At 45.2% G+C, this 20000-nt stretch overlaps 1 protein-coding gene across 1 annotated transcript in view; it reads left to right on the top strand.

Moving 5' to 3' along the window:
* Positions 1–15867, top strand: part of sft2d1 (SFT2 domain containing 1) — a 22268-nt gene extending 6401 nt beyond the window's left edge. The window contains exons 4-8 of the mRNA XM_031579140.2: positions 3525–3606; positions 4243–4278; positions 4924–4982; positions 10407–10436; positions 15251–15867. Coding sequence (XP_031435000.1) covers positions 3525–3606; positions 4243–4278; positions 4924–4982; positions 10407–10436; positions 15251–15290 — 247 coding nt within the window. The 3' untranslated portion in view covers positions 15291–15867. The remainder of the gene's footprint in view (positions 1–3524; positions 3607–4242; positions 4279–4923; positions 4983–10406; positions 10437–15250) is intronic.
* The last annotated feature ends 4133 nt before the right edge of the window (positions 15868–20000 follow it).

The following is a 20000-nucleotide window of genomic DNA, read 5'->3' as shown; positions in this document are numbered from 1 at the left end:
TCCACATGGTGACATGGTGACAGGAGGTTCATTGGCTCTGTTCTGTTAAGAAATGCCTTGGAGGAAACACAATCATTAACTTGAGTGGGTCTAGCTGAAACACCCTGAACCATTAACCCGGAAGTTTCCGTGACTTCCCTGTCAGCGCCCCCAGATGCAGACGCAGACCTCGGCCAGGGTCGGTGTCGAGCTGGTGGTCACGTGTGTGTGTGTACGGAGAGAACACGGTAGAAACTCATCTAGGAGTGAGTGGGGTCGTCTGGACTAGAGGAGATGGATTGGCTTCAAATATTTCTCAGAATAATTGACACACTTTTACCGTGGAGTTCCGTGGAGTTCCGTGGAGTTCCGTGGCATTCTTCTGGTTCCGCTCTCTTGTTGGTCGCTATGGCAGCAGCAGCAGCCTGTGCGTCATGTGACTGGCTGACTGTGGGCTCGTAGCCACATTTATAAAAGCCAGATTTACAATAGCCACATTTATAAAAGCCACATTTATAAAAGCCACATTTATAATAGCCACATTTAGAATAGCCAGAAGCTGTTTGCCGTTGTTTGCAAACGTCCATAGTGTCCTGTGAGGACCTCACTCTGAACCCAATGACCAGCTCTGTGCCCAGTCTGGGTCTAGTCTGGGTCTAGTCTGGGTCTAGTGTGGCCCAGGAGGACTTAAGGTCCAGTCAGAAAACACCACTATTGTCTTAGGGTCCAGGCAGAAAACACCACTATTGTCTTAAGGTCCAGTGAGAAAACCCCACTATTGTCTCGGACAGAAGCGTCTTGGCAGCACATGTGCCCCACCTGAGCCACCCCCCCCCCCGCCCAACCACCACCACCACCACCCCTGCTTGTGTAAAGCAGTGTTTACCGTCTGGCTTTTAAGTGCTTGAGGAAGCATTTTAAATGCTGTCCAAGTAGCCATGTTTGCTCTGCGATCTGTGCTATGAGAACAATACACCTTCCTTTACTGCCTAGTCTGGCTTGAGGGACTCAGTATTCGGGGGGGGGGGCACTGTGGGGCAAGCAGTAGCCCCGACCATATACGGGCTTGAACGCCCACGGGGACACGGGTTCGGGTCCGACCCGCTGTCATTTCCCGATCCCACTCCCCCACCTCTTCTCTCCATCTCATTTCCTGTCCAAAACCTTCACTGTCTTATCTGATTAAAGGCAAAAAGCCCCAAAAACAAATCTTAAAAAAAAAAAAAAAAAAGACTCAGTATTCGGAGGGTTTATTGTCATGTGCACAGCAACACAGCCTTTGACAACGTTGAGGGCAGTAAAATGTGATTTCTTTGGGCACGAGTCCAATTAAAATCCAAACATGTATTACACAAAGAGGGAGACGAACCGTGTTTATACAGTGTATACAGACAGCACATTGATTCATTTCGTTGAACAGGAGAAAATTGCGCTTACCCAGGAAATGTTGTCAATACTAAACCATGTGAAAATACCCCGTCACCTTTTCCATGTCCAAAGGTGAGACGCTAACGGTGAGACGCTAACGGCGAGACGCTAACGGCGAGCGCTGCAGCGGTGACACAGCTGTGGCATGACGTCACCAGAAGGAGTGGGGTTAATGACTCCTTCAGTTTTGTCTTCAGGAGAGCCAAGGGCTGATTCAGACTGCGCACGCACACACACACACACACACACACACACACACACTGCCTCCTGGTCGTCTGTTCTTCAGGAGAGCCGAGGGCTGATTCAGACTGCACACACACACACACACACACACACACACACACACACACACACACACACACACACACACACGTGCCTCCTGGTTGTCTGTTCTTCAGGAGAGCCGAGGGCTGATTCAGACTGCAGCCTTTATGCTCAGTTCAGATTTGTATTTTTTATTTCTCTTATTTGATATCTTTCAGGTATATGTTCCCATTTTGTCTTAGAAAAAATAAATCCAATATGAACTGGTAACTGTCCTCAAATGATACGCGTGCATAAAAGCACATAAATACACACATACATACATTCATACATGCACATTCATACATGCACATTCATACATGCACATTCATACACACACATTAATACATGCACATTCATACATACACACACACACACACACACATACACATTCATATATATACAATTTTTTTTCCCACACATTCATACATGCACATTCATACATGCACATTCATACACATACATTCATACATGCACATTCATACATGCACACATGCACATTCATACATGCACATTCATACACACACATTAATACATGCACATTCATACACACACACATACATTCATACATACACATTCATACATGCACATTCATACATGCACATTCATACACACACACATTCATACATACACATTCATACATGCACATTCATACATACACATTCATACATACACACATTCATTCATACATACATACATACACATTCATACATATACATTCATACATACACACATTCATTCATACATACACATTCATACATATACATTCATACATGCACATTCATGCATTCATACACATACACATACACACACACATACACATACATACGTATACATACACATTCATACATACACATTCATACATGCACATTCACACACACACACACACATTCACACACATTCACACACACACACACACACACATTCACACACACACATTCACACACACACACGCACACAAACACATTCATATATATACAATTTTTTCCCACATCTGAATGAGGCTCAAATCGAAGTAAAAAAAAAATGCAGTTCCGCACGACTTTTGGCTTTCAGTTATTTTTTTCATGCCTGAGTGACGCGGTTAAAGAGTCGTTGTGCGACCCGTACGCAGATGCTCGTCACAGCTCTCATGCTCACCTACAGTCAAAAAGAGAGGGGGAAGGAGAGCCTGCGTCACCACAGCCATGATCAATTTGGGTTTTTTTTCTGACGTCTGGCAATCAGTGGGAGAGGCAAAGGCGATCTTTTCACGGACACACACACACACACACACACACACACACACACACACCCCACGTCACAAGCTGGCGTCATTCACACACCATTGAGTGTGTCTCCACTCACGCCGTCCTAATGAACAAGCGCTCAGACACCCGTAGGTGTGAAGGGGTGACACATAGGCTAACGCCTGTTTGTAGACTGGGGTAATGCTAACGCCTGTTTGTAGACTGGGGTAATGCTAACGCCTGTTTGTAGACTGGGGTAATGCTAACGCCTGTTTGTAGACTGGGGTAATGCTAACGCCTGTTTGTAGACTGGGGTAATGCATGTCGCCGTGCTGTCGTCAATCCTTGTCATAATTCTGCTTCCAGGGTTCCAGGGTTCCAGGGTTCTAGATCCTTTTCATGCTGTACTGTGGGCTAACCTCCTCAGACTGCATCTGTGTGTGTGTCTGGGTTTGGTTCTCATGGAGATGTCAAGGTCCAATGCAGATTTCACTATTCAGTTTTCTTAAGTGGTATAACATATTTGTCTCTGTGTGTGTGTGTGTGTGTCTGTGTGTGTGTGTGTGTGTGTGTTTTCTCCTAAAGCACCTGTTTTCTGATGGGGCCGTTTAAACAGCTGAAGCGCATGTTTGAGCCCACCAGACTCATAGCCACCTGTGTCGTGCTGGTAAAGAAACAACCGTCTGTCTCCGCTTCTTCCTCCTCTTCCTCTTCCTCTTCCTCCAGCACTCACCCTCTCCAAATAAAAACAGACCACATTTTTAATGAATGGAATATTTCTAAGACCATATTAACATTCGTTGTAGGAATATTACATTAAGAGTATTTATATGCACACTCTTTTCACCCTGTCCTGACTGAGACACACACACACACACACACACACACACACACACACACACACACACACACACACACACACACACACACACACACACACACACACACACACACAGAAAGTGTATTGGCTGACTCTCCAAACCCACACCACAGACTAAAGCATTTAGCCAGTTAGCAATTAAAGATTTGAAGCATCTTAAGACGTCCATTTGCATTAGGGAGATTCTTAACATGCCTGTGTTAAGCTTGTGCTTTACCCAAAGCAGCCTTGCATGTTACACTCCTAGATAATCTATTGCTAAACCCTGCACATACCCCCACGGCACTGTTAATGGATAACTGCACGTAAGGACAGTGGTCTAATCCCTGTCAGTGTAGATTCCCATGGTAGCATGTCCAGTTGTGCAACATCAGTGATGATGTGACTCTGAATCTCTTCCTCTTCCTCTGTTTGCTCCTCCAGCTCTGTCTGATTCTCACGCTGTGTTCTGTGTTTTGGGTGAGTGTTTTTAAACGTGCATAGAACCGCTCTGCCTCACATTATACTATCATATAGCATTATATAGCTTAGTCTAGAAGCTACAGCTACCATATAGCATTATATAGCTTAGTCTAGAAGCTACAGCTATCATATAGCATTATATAGCTTAGTCTAGAAGCTACAGTTATCATATAGCATTATATAGCTTAGTCTAGAAGTTACAGTCTAGAAGCTACAGCTATCAAATAGCATTATATAGCTTAGTCTAGAAGTTACAGCTATCATATAGCATTATATAGCTTAGTCTAGAAGTTACAGCTGTCATATAGCATTTTATAGCTTAGTCTAGAAGTTACAGCTATCATATAGCATTATATAGCTTAGTCTAGAAGTTACAGTCTAGAAGCTACAGCTATCATATAGCATTATATAGCTTAGTCTAGAAGTTACAGCTGTTATATAGCATTATATAGCTTAGTCTAGAAGTTACAGTTATCATATAGCATCATATAGCATTATATAGCTTAGTCTAGCAGCTCCAGCTGTGTATAGATTGCCTGATATGTCCATGGATATATGACACTGCAGTGAATATGAACATGCTCTATTGTGTTGGTAAACTGCTCACTCACTGCACGTCTCCCCTCCCTTCTTTCTCCACAGTGGCATAAGAAGGGGCTGGCCATCATCTTCTGCATCTTACAGTTCTTGGCCATGACGTGGTAAGTTTCTCATTTCTCGTGTGTGTGTGTGTGTGTGTGTGTGTGTGTGTGTGTGTGTGTGTGTGTGTGTGTAAAAGTGAGAGGGAGGAAGCTGAGCCTCGTCTTGGGCCACGTGCAAGATTAAATCCAGTTAATCTAGAGTAAGGTCTTAAGCTGAGCTCCACTTACGTTTGGCCACGCTGTCACACACACACACACACACACACACACACACATACACACACACATACACATACACATACACACACACACATACACATACTCACACACTCCGTGCCCCACTGCTTCAGGGGAACTTGGCAAGAAGAACCATTCCTCTTTTGGACCAAAGCCATGGTGAATCAGAGCTTATCGACTTGAGTTTGATTTCAGGATGGATGTTTGCCAGGGCACTGATGCTGTTGTTAGGGATCCAGGGTACTGATGCTGTTGTTAGGGATCCAGGCCACTGATGCTGTTGCTAGGGTTACAGGGCACTGATGCTGTTGTTAGGGATCCAGGGTACTGATGCTGTTGTTAGGGATCCAGGGTACTGATGCTGTTGCTAGGGATCCAGGGCACTGATGCGGTTGTTGGGATCCAGGCCACCGATGCTGCTGTTGTTAGGGTTACAGATAGGAACCCCCTGCTGTGTCATGTTTGATTCATCTGGATTTAACCGTGGAAGCGCTCTGTTTAAGTCTGTTTTTGCCCGAGTGAGTAGGCTCCATCACTCCTCTAGGTCACTAGGTGTTTGACTTACACACACACACACACACACACACATACACACACACACACACACACACACACACACATTCACATTTCATATCTGCTTTGTATACAAACACTGAAATGCATGAGCATGTATTTGTTGTAAAAGTACACATGTGTGTTTGTGTTTGTGTTAATGTGTATGAGTATGTATGTATACATTTCTCTATGACATGGTTATCGCATATATAATCTGTATGCGTGCATACGTATACACACTTACCACCTCCCCTGCCTATGCACAAAGACACACTTCCACACGCCATCTCTTTCCCACAGTCCTTAGAGCGGGGGCCTGCCCAGGATGGGGGGCTGATGGGGGGGGGGGGGGGGGGGCTGATGTCGCTGCAGCTAAAGCAGTTCAGATCAGGTTGGGTTGAGCAGAGTAGGCCTGCAGAGCAGAGCAGAGCAGAGGAAAGGAGAGCAGAGGAAAGGAGAGCAGAGGAGAGGAAAGGAGAGAAGAGGAGAGGAGAGGAAAGGAGAGGAGAGCAGAGGAAAGGAGAGGAGAGGAGAGCAGAGCAGAGGAGAGGAGAGCAGAGGAGAGGAGAGGGAGGAAAGCAGAGCAAAGCAGAGCAGAGCAGAGCCGTCATTCACACACCAGTGAGTGTGTCTCCACTCACGCCGTCCTAATGAACAAGCGCTCAGACACCCATAGGTGTGGAGGGGTGACACCGTGGAAGCGCTCTGTTTAGAGCAGAGCAGAGCAGAGGAGAGCAGAGCAGAGGAGAGCAGAGCAGAGCAGAGCAGAGCTAATCTGATCCTCTAAGCCTATCCTGACCTTTTGGCCCGGGCCGGGGGGGAGCCACAGGCCACAGGTGCATCACCAGGTGCGGCACAGTTGGCACCTGTGGCCGAGAGCAGAGAGAGGCCAGAGCAGGAGGCTATTATTAACCTGACATGTGGTGGGGGCCATTTGCTTGGAAAGCATACACAGAGAGGTGTGTGTGTGTGTGTGTGTGGGGGGGGGGGGGGGGGGGGGGGGGGGGCACTGTCACCAACTCAAGCTATAGTTTGAAAAGTGTTTCTGTGTGTTTATGATGTATGTACAGTATGTGTGTTTTTGCCAGTTATATTGTGTGCGTGTGAGATTGAATAATGCAGCCGAGAATGAAGCCATCATTTTACGAGCGCTGCATTATTTTATGTGTGTCTGTGTGATCATCTGTGTTTGTGTAATTGTCTGTGTGTGTGTGTGTGTGTGTGTGTGTGTGTGTGTGTGTGTGTGTGTGTGTGATCATCTGTGTGTGTGTGTGTGTGTGTGTGTGTGTGTGTGTGTGTGTGTGTGATCATCTGTGTGTGTGTGTGTGTGTGTGTGTGTGTGTGTGTGTGTGTGACAGAGAGAGAGGGAGCGAGGGTGGGAGGGAGGGAGAATGCGTAGGCAGCTGAGAGGGTGTTTGGCACCAAACACACATATCTGGGCCAGAGTGGAATGGCTGTCAGTTTCATTGACGCCGCAAACGCCTCCCGCCTGCCTGAGTCAGTGTGCGCTTTCTCCCCTCATCTGACGTGTGTGTGCAGCCTCCTTAAATTAGACCTACAAACACCACCACACACACACACACACACACACACACACACCACAACACACACACACACACACAGACACACACACACACAGATGTATGGTACACACATCAAGTGCTCAGTGTTTGGTTCATTAAGTTCAGACTGGGCACATTCATTATGGTGAAACAAGGAGAGATTCCAGGAACTGGCTTTAAGGGTTCTGTGGGGGGGGGGGGGGGGAGCATCGCCGCCCCCCTGAGACACTGGAGTCTCTGGACATATTACATTTGATCTGCTGTCCTCCTGAAACACGTCACACACGTCACATATTACATTTGATCTGCTGTCATCCTGAGACACGTCACACACGTCACATATTACATTTGATCTGGGGTACGTTCGTCGTAGGATTGAAGCTAAGTTAATCAATTGGCCTTTTAGCCCGTTAAGATTAGCGAGCTGATTGAGAACAGCAAATATCGGTTCGTTAACGGCTGATCCGCATCCAAATCATGTGGTTAATTTCAACCAGGCTAAACTTACCGGGGCATTTGCGCGTGCACGTCCTACTTCAAAAGGCAGGAAAGGTCGATCACCAAAACAATGATTTGGTAACGGTATAATGGTTCTAAACTCAAAGAAAATTGCTCTTTTTTTCTCCGCTGGCGAGCAGGAGATGAACATGAACGCTTATGAAGAATACAAGACCATAATCATGGCAAAATTCAACACCGCCACCGCTGTGAGAGCAAGGTGTGTTGGGATGTTTATAGGGTGATATCTATGTATGACTAACTGACGGCAAGTGTCAACTAGTACAGAGGTTCTCTCTACCGGTTCGAAAGTACAAGGTTGCTAGTTCAAATCCCCTCACCTCCTTCCTGGATATAATTCTACATTTTCTTGTAAGTCGCTTTGAATAAAAGCGTCTGTTAAATGACTAAATGTATTAATAACAAATGCAATAAATTGAAGCAGTGAAAATAAATTGTCTGTATTTCTCTCTATTCTTATCATGAGTCCACCTTAATCATTTTCTACAATAATGATATGCTATGGTGTACTAATAACGCTCATATAATTATGAGTGCTTTGTTCTCCGCATCACCGACACTACAAAAATGTACCACTCGCAAAAAAGCGCAAGACAGTCAATGTTCGACTGTGGTGTTTGCAATTAATGACTCGAGAAGGTCTTGTAAATGAATGATTCCTTGTCGGCTGAATCGGTAGCGCTCATACAAGAATAATTGATCTTGGCGATTGCAAAGAACTCTCTCCCTCCGCTAATCTTATTAACTATCTAATATCAGTCCTTGGTCAATGGGATCCCTCCTTTTTCCGGGGGTGTGGCAAGCTTATCCAGCTACACTTAAGTTAGCCTGCCCTGGAGCAGGTTAGTGCTAATCGATATGTAACTATGGTGATTTATCAAAAGTTGCTTCCACGAACCAAAAAGAGGGGCGTTTTTTATCTTAACCTGAAAATTAGCTCGCTAAACCGCTTAGCGAGCTACGACGAATACCCCCCTGCTGTCCTCCTGAAACACGTCACACACGTCACATATTACATTTGATCTGCTGTCATCCTGAGACACGTCACACACGTCACATATTACATTTGATCTGCTGTCATCCTGAGACACGTCACACACGTCACATATTACATTTGATCTGCTGTCCTCCCGAGACACGTCACACACGTCACATATTACATTTGATCTGCTGTCCTCCTGAAACACGTCACACACGTCACATATTACATTTGATCTGCTGTCATCCTGAGACACGTCACACACGTCACATATTACATTTGATCTGCTGTCCTCCTGAAACACGTCACACACGTCACATATTACATTTGATCTGCTGTCATCCTGAGACACGTCACACACGTCACATATTACATTTGATCTGCTGTCATCCTGAGACACGTCACACACGTCACATATTACATTTGATCTGCTGTCATCCTGAGACACGTCACACGCGTCACATATTACATTTGATCTGCTGTCCTCCTGAAACACGTCACACACGTCACATATTACATTTGATCTGCTGTCCTCCTGAAACACGTCACACACGTCACATATTACATTTCATCTGCTGTCCTCCCGACACACGTCACACACGTCACATATTACATTTGATCTGCTGTCATCCTGAGACACGTCACACACGTCACATATTACATTTGATCTGCTGTCATCCTGAGACACGTCACACACGTCACATATTACATTTGATCTGCTGTCCTCCCGACACGCGTCACATATTACATTTGATCTGCTGTCATCCTGAGACACGTCACACACGTCACATATTACATTTGATCTGCTGTCCTCTTGTTTCACTGTTTGTTTTCCCCCATTGCACCCGGGTATTTCAGAGTGTTTAATAACCTATCCTGATTTTTATCCGCTTGCCTTTGAGGGGGGGAGGGGGGGGCATAATTCTTGTGAAAGTAAAGCCTGGGGATTTAAAAGCAACTCCTCTCCCCTGAGGCTTTGATTAAAGCCTTCCTGCTGTGATGGCAAGGGTGTGTTTACAGTGGCGTACAGAATGCTGTGATTATGTTGACGTGATGATCTTGACAACATAATGGTCTCTTGTGCGCCGGCCGCTGCACATGACACAGCTGCTGCAGTTGGACACACACACACACACACACACACACACACACACACACAGACGTGCGTTGCTGCCGCTAACGGTATCATTGATTGAGATTGTTCCGTTTTCACTAGGTAAAATGGAATGTGTACGATAATCTTGACAGCCACGTAAAATCACATAATTTGACATAATATCCACGTGTATGTTGTGTGTGGCATCTTACGTAAAGCTAATTTAATTCAGATTACTCATTTCCGACTAAAAGCACTTTTCAAATTGTTCAGAAGGCAACCTGCCACCCCTGTTTGGCTTAACGCTGGCGTCTGACTGAGGTACGAGCTTACAGTTAATTTTGGAATCGGCCACCTGCCAGAGAATTCCCTCAACAAAAGGTTTTTTTCCCTTGTGTGACGAGCCAGACGGATGTCGGGGACAGTCCTTATGTGTGTGAAGAACAGTAGCCTGTGGCTCAAACTAACAGAACAGAAGACCATTCAACTCGAGTTTGACCTCCTTCTCTTCTCTTTTCTTTTCTTCCCTCTCTCAGGTACAGTATCTCCTACATCCCATTTGCCAGGTAAGGAGAACTATTTTTCTAACTCCAATTTTTTTCTTTTCTTTTCTTTTGAAGTAAACATCAAACAAACAGACACCACAATGCATCTATGTTTGCATAGTACATACTTCTGATTAATGTACGTACTTACAGGTTCAAATCCGGAAGCTAAAGCAGTTGGTGCTGGTTTTGCTAATTTTCCAGCTTTATAATCAGTGCTAAATCCAATCTCCCTCTTTATCCTCCGATTAATATTTAGCTTCTCGTGTAGATGCCCGATCCGCACATGTGTGCTCGTTACATCTGCAGGGTTCTGCCGTAATTATGCCCTGTGTTTTAAGGGCACCCTATGGAACTAGATTTACAGCCTAATTGACATGCCAAACCCACTAATTGCATCACTTTGCACAAATGGCAACGTGTTAGCTCATAAAACACACACACACATACACACACACACACACACACACACACACACACACACACACACACACACACGCTCTCATGTGGAGAGACTATAGGGTTCAGGGTGGGGCTGAGGATGAGTGCGTAATCCATGAATGAAAACATGTTTTTATTTACTCGTGAACGTTTACTCGCACGCCTGTTGTCCTCCACCATATGGGCCCTAATCCCGGGGAAGACCCCGTCATCACCACCACCATCACCAGCAGCCAGCAGCCGCCACGATACCGCTTGTTTGTCTCCCATCCCATCCCCTGTCCTCTGTTCAGTGTGTGAGGGTATTTAGTTTTAATGCCTCTATGGCACGAGGCCAGCAGCGGTTTAAGGGTTAAAAAATGAGAGATGTAAATAGCGCCTCTCGTAAGCGGATGCGTGTTTTGGCGCCAGCTTCATTCTGATTGGTTGGGATCAGTTGTTTTTCTCTTTCTTTTTTTTTGCCACTGTTGTTTTCGTGGTGGTTGGTAGCTTGTTCACAATGATGAGCAGGAGGATGATGTTTTTTAAGGGGGAGTGATGGGAGTTATTTGTGTGTGTGTGTGTGTGGGGGGGGGGGGTGGTGTGTAGGTAAACAACTGAATGCTGAGGGAACAGGTTTCCTGGCAGCAAAGACCTGACAGAACAACACAAACCATAACAGAAGAGTAAACAAAAACACTTCACACCTCGACCACATGCTGACCACGCCCTGCCCCGACCCCACCCACATACACACACACACACACACACACACTCATGGCTGATGCTCTCTCTACCCCCCCCACACACACACACACACACACACACACACACACACACACACACACACACACACACACACTCATGGCCGATGCTCTCTCTACCTCAGAGGTGGCCAGAGGTCCTCTCCCCCTTTCTCTGCTCATGTCGGACCCCTCCCTTTCGCCCGAACTCATCACACACATGGGCCCCTAATGTGTCCTGACAGCTAGGGACCCCCCCCCGCCCCCCCTGCCCCCGCCAGAGGCGCTCTGGGGGCTGTCTGGGGCGGGCTGGTATGGCCGTATTGAGATCTGATGTTTCCTCATTTGGTTAAAGCTCTCCTGGAGGCCCTTGTGTTCCGGTGAGATCTACTGGCCAGTCTTTGTTCGGCTGGCGTGACGTTTTTAAACACACACACACACCACACCTCTTTTCTAATGTGTGATTTCGTGGACAGTCTTCCCCTGTATCAGTAGACATCCCCTAGATCTCCTGTGTCTTCAGAATTGGTTAGTTAGTGTGTGTTACCCTTCAGTGTAAAACAGGGTTCCCGCGGGTCCTTAAAAAGTCTTAAAATGTCTTAAATTAAAATTCGGGTAATTAAGGTCTTAAATTGTCTTAAATTTCACGTAAAGTTGCTGTAGGTATTAATTTTTTTTGCCGGTGCGCTTAATGACGATGAGAAAGCACAGTGGCGCATCGTAAAACATCTCATAGTTGATTAATTTAGTATTGTGTGAATTGAGTCTCCGCAATTTAATAGCTGTTTACGGTAGGTCGGCTACAGACGCTGACGTCAGGCTGCGTGTCGCCATTACGCGGTTGTCGATGTAAGGTTCAAAATGCAAAGAAGATGGGAAAGTGCAACGCATATTTCGGTGCTTCATTTCGGTGCCTGAGCCAATTGAACACGGTCGCTAGGCAGATTCCATGGGGCACATGTAAAACTGCCCCAGCTCCCAATGTAAACGTTTTCCTGTGTCGCTCACGCTCATTGGTGTTTTCATAGCAACAGTCTTATGACAGTGAAGAGCAGGCAGCATTTCACAGAACAAGCACAAACAGAACTAGTCAATCAACCTTTTAACAGAGAAAATACCGAAAGGTAAACGGTCAAAAGTGTCACTGTATTTCGCACAAAAAGATTAAAACATCGCGACGTGCAGCAAATGCAACAAAACAATTGCGTGAAAAGAGGGGAGATAAGGCAAGAGTCAACGGCAGATCAGCAACCGAAGACTGGAAAATAAACGGAGATGACAGCTAAAGGTAGTCTCTTAAAGGGGCAGTACACATTTTCTCGTACTCAGTGTGTTCAAGTAACAAGATTAACTATAAACAAGATAGAAAGATAGGTATAAACAAATCATAAAATGGTGAAATTTCATGAAATAAATGCAAACAAAATAATACATTTTTGACTCCAATAATACTATTTTTGCAAAAGAAGTTTGAAGCTGTTTTTTGTATTTATTTATATTTATTTAAGTATACTATAAACTGTTGTTTACAGTTAATATAATGTTCATAGTTTGAAGCTGTAGTTGGAAGCCAAGTGTTTTGTATGTATTTATATTTATAATATACTTTAAACAGTAAATATATTGTTCAATTTGAAGAAAAAAAATTGCCTTGGCAATAAAAAAAGCCTTTCTTTAATGTCGTCAATCGTCGCTTTGTGCTTTAAAAAAAGTATCGGTTTCAGGCACCGTTTATGCACCGGTATCGTTTTAAAAGTATCGGTTTAGCACCGGTATCGGGAAAAAACCCAAACGATACCCATCCCTACTAACGACGATACAAGTTCAGACGCCACCTCTCAGTCGGCTGTAACAAGTTTCATTTCACCGCCAGACACTCAAAAGGCAGAGGTACTGTGGGTTCTCCATACTGTGACGAGGCACAATTCATTGAAATCTAACGATGACATACGTGGCGTCTTTGCTGCCATGTTCCCCAATTCGCAGCTTGCAAAGTCATTCACCTGTGGTGAAAAAAAAACGGCATATGTCGCCAAATATGGCATCACTTCATTCATCAAGAAGGAGCTATCGTGCAGCGTTAGTGAGAAACCATATGTTGTCATGTTTGATGAAAGTATGAATAAAACGACAAAGAGCAAACAAATGGACCTTCATTTGCGATTCTGGACTACTGATGAATTTGGCATGTTACAAAACAATGGACCTCTCTATTCATTGGTTTCTCTCATGAAGTCATGTGATAACATTAATGTTTTCAAACAGTTATTATTTTCATTATTCGATATGATTCCTTCATGCAATGCATTGTGTTGTTTTGTGACATTTTTGGGTCTTAAATTATATTTGTTGAGGTCTTAAAAAGGTCTTAAAAAGCATTACATTTTACTTTTGAAATGGTGCAAGAACCCTGTAAAAGCCATCAGTCCAAATTCATATTGTGCATTGACACCATATTTATCTCCTTAGTGTGCACCTTTGGGTTGGTAGTCAGGGCGCCCATTGCACGGCTGTTTCATCAGCTAAACTCAAAATGTGTCTTCTTATCATCATTTATTCATTTAGTGATTTTTTTTTAGTTCAGCACTTAGGCTCCAGTGTTTACCTAGAGAGAGCTGTGTGTGTGTGTGTGTGTGTGTGTGTGTGTGTGTGTGTGTGTGTGTGTGTGTGTGTGTGGGTGTGTGTGTGTGAGAGAGAGAGATGAATGAACAGCGTATCAGAAGGTATGGAGGGATGGAGTCACCAGTTTCCCCGTCAGCCTCCTCCTCCTCCTCCTGCCCTCCTTCGCAAACCTGCCTCGCTCCTCCCCCTTTCCTTTTAACCTTGACTTGGTTAACACCTCCTCCTCTTCCACCTCCTCCTCTTCCCCTGAATTTGGAGTGAGCCAGTGAAAGTCTGCATAGCAACACATGGCGGAGTGACAGAGGCAGGCACACAGAGAGAGAGAGAGAGAGAGAGAGAGAGAGAGAGAGAGAGAGAGTAGGCACAGGGGCGGGCAAGGAAGACGCTGTGACCTTGTTCTGCTGTTGCCGTGGCGACTGCCGAAGTTGCATCATCCTCATGCTCCGTACCTGTGAGCGATGGAGGGGGAGTGGGGGGGGGGGGGGGGAGTGGTACCGAACGGTCCAACCCTCTGAGCATGTGCTGCTTCCCGCCAAAACCCAATTAAATATGCAGGAGCTCCGCCCCCTGCTGCCGCCGCCACAACAAAGAAATCACCAGAAGCATCAAAACAACCTTTAAAAACAACCCTTATTTACAACCCTTATTTACTGTGTTTTTATTAACACACATTTCAAACCCAGCACTGCTGCTATAGTCTTCTCTGTAGTTTGACACACTTATAGCATACAATAACGTGGTTTAGTCTTCACCTGTAGTTTGACACACTTATAGCATACAATAACGTGGTTTAGTCTGCTCTGTAGTTTAACACACTTATAGCATACAATAACGTGGTTTAGTGTTCTCTGTAGTTTGACACACTTATAGCACACAATAACATGGTTTTCCTGTCCTGCTTTCTCCTGTTCCAGCTCAGTTTAATGAAACCAGCTCTCTCTCTCTCTTTTTCTGTCTCTCTCTCTCTCTCTCTCTCTCTCTCTCTCTCTCTCTTTTTCTCTTTTTTTTCTCTCTCTCTCTCTCTCTCTCGTTTTTTTGTCTGTTTTGCAGAGATGCAGTCATGAAGTGCTTCACCACCTGTTTGAGTTAAAGAGGTTCTCTACAACAGTTTGACCTAAAGACTGGTCCCAGTATGCAAACACAGAGTAAATATGTAAAATATTGTTTTTTAATATAAAGAGTTTATCTTTTTTCTCATTTTTTCAATATGCTTAAATCATCTTCTTATCAAGTGTGTTTCTTGATAACTAACATTAATGTGAGGCTACACCATTGTGTAATACACAAAAAAACATGTAATACCTAAATTTCTTCATTTTCATTCTGTGTTCTATTATATGTGGTCTTTTGTGTGAGGATAAGTTTGAAGACATGCTTTTTTTTCTGCTGGACTGTCAGATTTTATATTCTGTGTATGCTGAGCGGATGGAGAGTGCTTTGATTTGCCTTATCTAATCAGGTGTGTTAGTCTGTGTCTTAACAGTGAGGTGCCTTGTGTGTCTGGCCTGCTTCTGCTCAAATGATTCATGGCCATGTTGATCTTTTGTACAGAGGAATGAATTTTTACACATGTGTGTGTTTTTCCTGTGCTTCCATAAATAAACCAAGAGCTCTTCCATTGAATGCATTGAAGCACTCCAAGCATTAAAGACATTCTCTGAACCCCACACTGCAACACCGCTCATCATTCACCTCTTCTTATTTTCTTGAAGACTTGCATTTGTTGTTGTTTTTGTTGTCCTACGCTGTTGAGGAGCAGCAGCAAGTAAAAAAAAATAAGGAGTTATTGCGTGTGGCACACTTTGTGGGGGTCTAGGAATTTTCCTTCAAGGGACGTTTGGACAATTGCCCCCGCCTGAGGCAACCGTGTGACTCCGCTGCCATTCTGCCACTCAATGGCACGCCACATTAGACAGCACCACCCCCTCCCCCCCCCCCAAAACCCCCCCGACCCCAGAACAAGAGATTCCTCATCGCTCATGAAAGCACTCCTGTATTTAACAAACACGTGACAATGAGATCTTGCCCCCCCCCCCCCTCTTTTCTCCCTCTTTTAATCATACGCCGTATGTTGCCGTGATCTGCTCCAATTTGCCCCAATTTGCCCCCACGCGCCGCAGTGATCTAGACATGACCTAATAACCCAGTGCGCCTTTTCACGGGCTTGCCTTGCCGTTCTGTTTTCAAACGGCTCCGGCGCGCAATGAAAGCGATTCCATAGATGCAGTTGCCATGACGACGGTGGCCGCGGCCGGCAGCGCTCGGCGGAGCGACCCTCCTCCACTGTGGCGGCTTCTTCACTGTACACAAACCACGTCACGTGACGCCCATAATGATGATGGACAGAGGATGGGGGGGGGGGGGGGCAGGTGGTCCTTCCTCACCCTGTTCAGCTTTCAAGTAGAAAGCAAGCTAAGGCACTGTCCTCTCAGTGAGTGTGTGTGTGTGTATCTGTGTGTGTGTGTGTATCTGTGTCTTTCTGTGTGTGTGTGTGTGTGTGTGTGTATCTGTGTCTGTCTGTCTGTCTGTGTGTGTGTGTCTGTGTGTGCAGATGCCCTGTGTCCATCTACACTCAAGCGCGCTAAATGCACTCATTAGGTAAAGTGCACTCCAGACCATAATTATTCATGCCGTTTTGTGTTGGAATGTGTACATTTGCAGCGGTGTTCATCATAAGTACACCAGACGCCAGTGGCCTACTCCAAGTATCAGTGTTTCAGTCTCCCAGTTAGACGAGTTGTATTTCAGGCACATATGGTGTCAAAGAGCGGCTATCTCCCTCCTTTCATTCTCCCACCGAGGCCCATAAAAGAGAAATGTGGTGTGCAATTACTGGGGGATAAATCAGCGTCTCGGGGTGACTTCCAGTAAGTGAGGCCACCCCCACTGCTTTGAGATGGGGAAGCAATGGTGGAAGTTCAAGTTTCTGTTTGCATAATGAGGGCGCAGCGTTATAAATGACTTTGCGGGCCCGGCTACAGGGCTCGTACGTCTGTGCGCTCGCATACAACAGGAGTCCTTTGAAGCACACACACACAACAGAAGCCCCAGCAAAGGCAGAGATAACGGTGACGTGTGAGCTCCTATAGTTTCTCTGTGCACAGGAGTGATAACAAGTCGGCCATAAATGACTTGTTGCCCTGTAATGTCCAGCACAGTAGTCATGATGACCCTGTGTAGCAGAACGTACTGTACTGTCCCCCCGCCTTGCCTTGCCTTGCCTGTCTTCATGCTAACAGCATCCCCTCCTGATGTGATAGCTTTTTACAAAGAAATGTAATTGGACAGCAATTTGGATCTTATAATCACATGGATGTCAAATGTAAGATGTTGACCCCATGTAGTCAATGCCGTTGCTTTCTATCTTTTTATGTTGTCATACTTTAAAATAATATGTGTACATGATTTCGATGTATCTTTTGTCGCATGACAAATAAAGTGTCATTAAATAATTCCATATAAAATCAGATAAAACCTCCCTTAGATGTAGCCTGCCTGCTCAGGAGGGGCCTGCTGACAATGTGTTGTACATAAACACAAAATTTGACAGACACCAATTTATGTTATTTGAGTTATGTAATGGTACAGGTTCTTTGTGACTAATTCTATTTCTGTTTTAAGTGATTGGCAACACCAGGAATTTAACCTGGTTTAGTTTGACATGAATAATTCCCTATGGCATCTATCAGACCTATCAGGTACTCAGAATGGATTAGAAAACTGATACAAGTCTGAAGATCAATACTTTCATGATCGAGCAAAGAAATTAGCCAATACTTTGCATTGGCCCTCCTCCTATGAACAAATGCCTTTTCTCAGCATGATTTGCTCTCCTACAATTATGGATTAGGAATTACTGACACATGAATGTCCAGTCTGCCCAATCTTTAATCTGCGACTGATGGGATAGATCGCTTCTGGCAATTACAATGAGTATATCGCCAAGCTGTTTTCAAAGTGCCGGGAAAAGCCTATTGATTTGTGCTTAATTTCATTGAGGCTAAAACACGGCTCGCCCTGCTCAGGCCACTGAGGAGCGACGACTGTGAAATTACGGATGGCTGAAAAAAGCGCCCTGCAAATCAATATTGGTGAAGAGGGCCGTTTGTATGTCTAACGTTCCCCCTCTCTCTGTGTGCTACTTCAAGGTCACTCCTGCACAGTGTTTAGGTTGGGGGTTCAGGCACAGTCCAGTTTCAAACTGTACTATCAGTGACGTCATGGTACGAACAAAACCACAATTACCAGAAAGAAAATTAATTTTCAAACAATGTTTTGTTCTCTTGGTGGATGTGATTTTTATTCTCTGTGTAGGCCTAACTGTGTAGTTTTTGCCTTGCTACTCTGATTTAATTTTTGCTACACTATTTCAACCCCATCTAGGCTAAACCTCCGTTAAAAGAGTTTATAAACGATCATATATATCCATGGGCCACCTCATAGGGCGCCTAACGTTGTTTTCATATCCCACGTAGGCTTTGTCACTGTTGACTTCAACAACGTGCTTCATACCGACACATACTGTAGCCACGCCCTCCAAACTGAACAAAACACACAGACTACAGCGCACTCGTCTCACACAGCCCCAGAACCGCACACCGCTTACAATGACTGAACGATTCAACCAAAGTCTCAGTCCTTTCAGATGATGCCAGTGGATATATTTCGCCCCTCATTTGAATGCCTTGGAGCTGTTTGACGTCCGTTTTTTTTTCAAAGCTATCTGTATTTTCACTGCTTTCTTTGACCACTCTGAAAATGCCTTTTCCACCCATCAACCTCCATCAGCGGATTTCCTCTCCCGGGAAGGAACTCTTCAGGAAAAAGACAAACCTTGTGCCTAGTCAACCTTTGTTAGGAAATAAAACGAAGGATGAAAAAGACTCAGATCGAGATAGACTGTCCACGTCGTGGCAACTTGGCAGAAAGCCGCAGCAACAGTTGAGTAGGGCTCCCGCTCCCAGATCGGTCTGCTAACGGAGAGACCGAGAGCAGGAAGTCCGGTGTGGCCGTGCCCCAGACCACTGGGTAACTCCTGCCGACAGCGTCCCGCGGTCTAGTTCCGGGGAGTCCGGCACGCGGAGAGCCACAAGTACGCCTCGCGGAGTTCGCTCGGCAAGGAGGAAGGGGAAGAGGAGATTCGTTTCACTCTGAGTCTTACGCCAGAGGCGATCCTGGGTCATTCAAAAGCGCAATTTAGAGAAACAGATGATGGCCAAGCAGCAGAAATGCTGTGCGTCGGGGGACTTCAGGCACAGACGGGTTTCCCTTCTTCTAAGAGGACGCAGGGGTGCCTCCAAAAGCACAGTGCCCGTCGCCAAACTAGAGACCCCTGGAGATGATATCAGAAACGATTGTCAAGATATCCCTCCTGAACGACCAGTATTAAATATGACGACGTCGAGTATGAGGAGGAGGACGGGAGATGTGGATGAAACGGTTATGAGGAAATGTAAAGAATGGCTCAAAGGTGTTAGAGAGTGCCGCTGCTTTTGGGGAAATAGACAGACTGTCATCCCTCCCCCATTTGAAAAGCTGACAACTGAGTATTTGTCCGAACTATGGCCCAAGTCAGAACTGGAGACACTTTTAGTTTACTTAGGCTTAATGAATGGGTTTATAAGGCATCAACGAAAAACGTCACCAAACTTAGCTGCCACAGTGGGACTGGACTGTTGAGTGTGTTTTGATTAAGCTCATGTCACACGACTGTTAAAACCTCTTGCACACTGCTGTCGTTATCATTTGGCTTTTTTGTGGAAATGTAAATGATTATAATATGTAATGTGGAATGGGGTGA

This window comes from Clupea harengus, chromosome 13 (genome assembly GCF_900700415.2).
Source record: "Clupea harengus chromosome 13, Ch_v2.0.2, whole genome shotgun sequence".
NCBI lineage: Eukaryota > Metazoa > Chordata > Actinopteri > Clupeiformes > Clupeidae > Clupea > Clupea harengus.
Note: the sequence above shows the minus strand (reverse complement) of the source record. Positions and strands in the feature narration are given on the sequence as shown.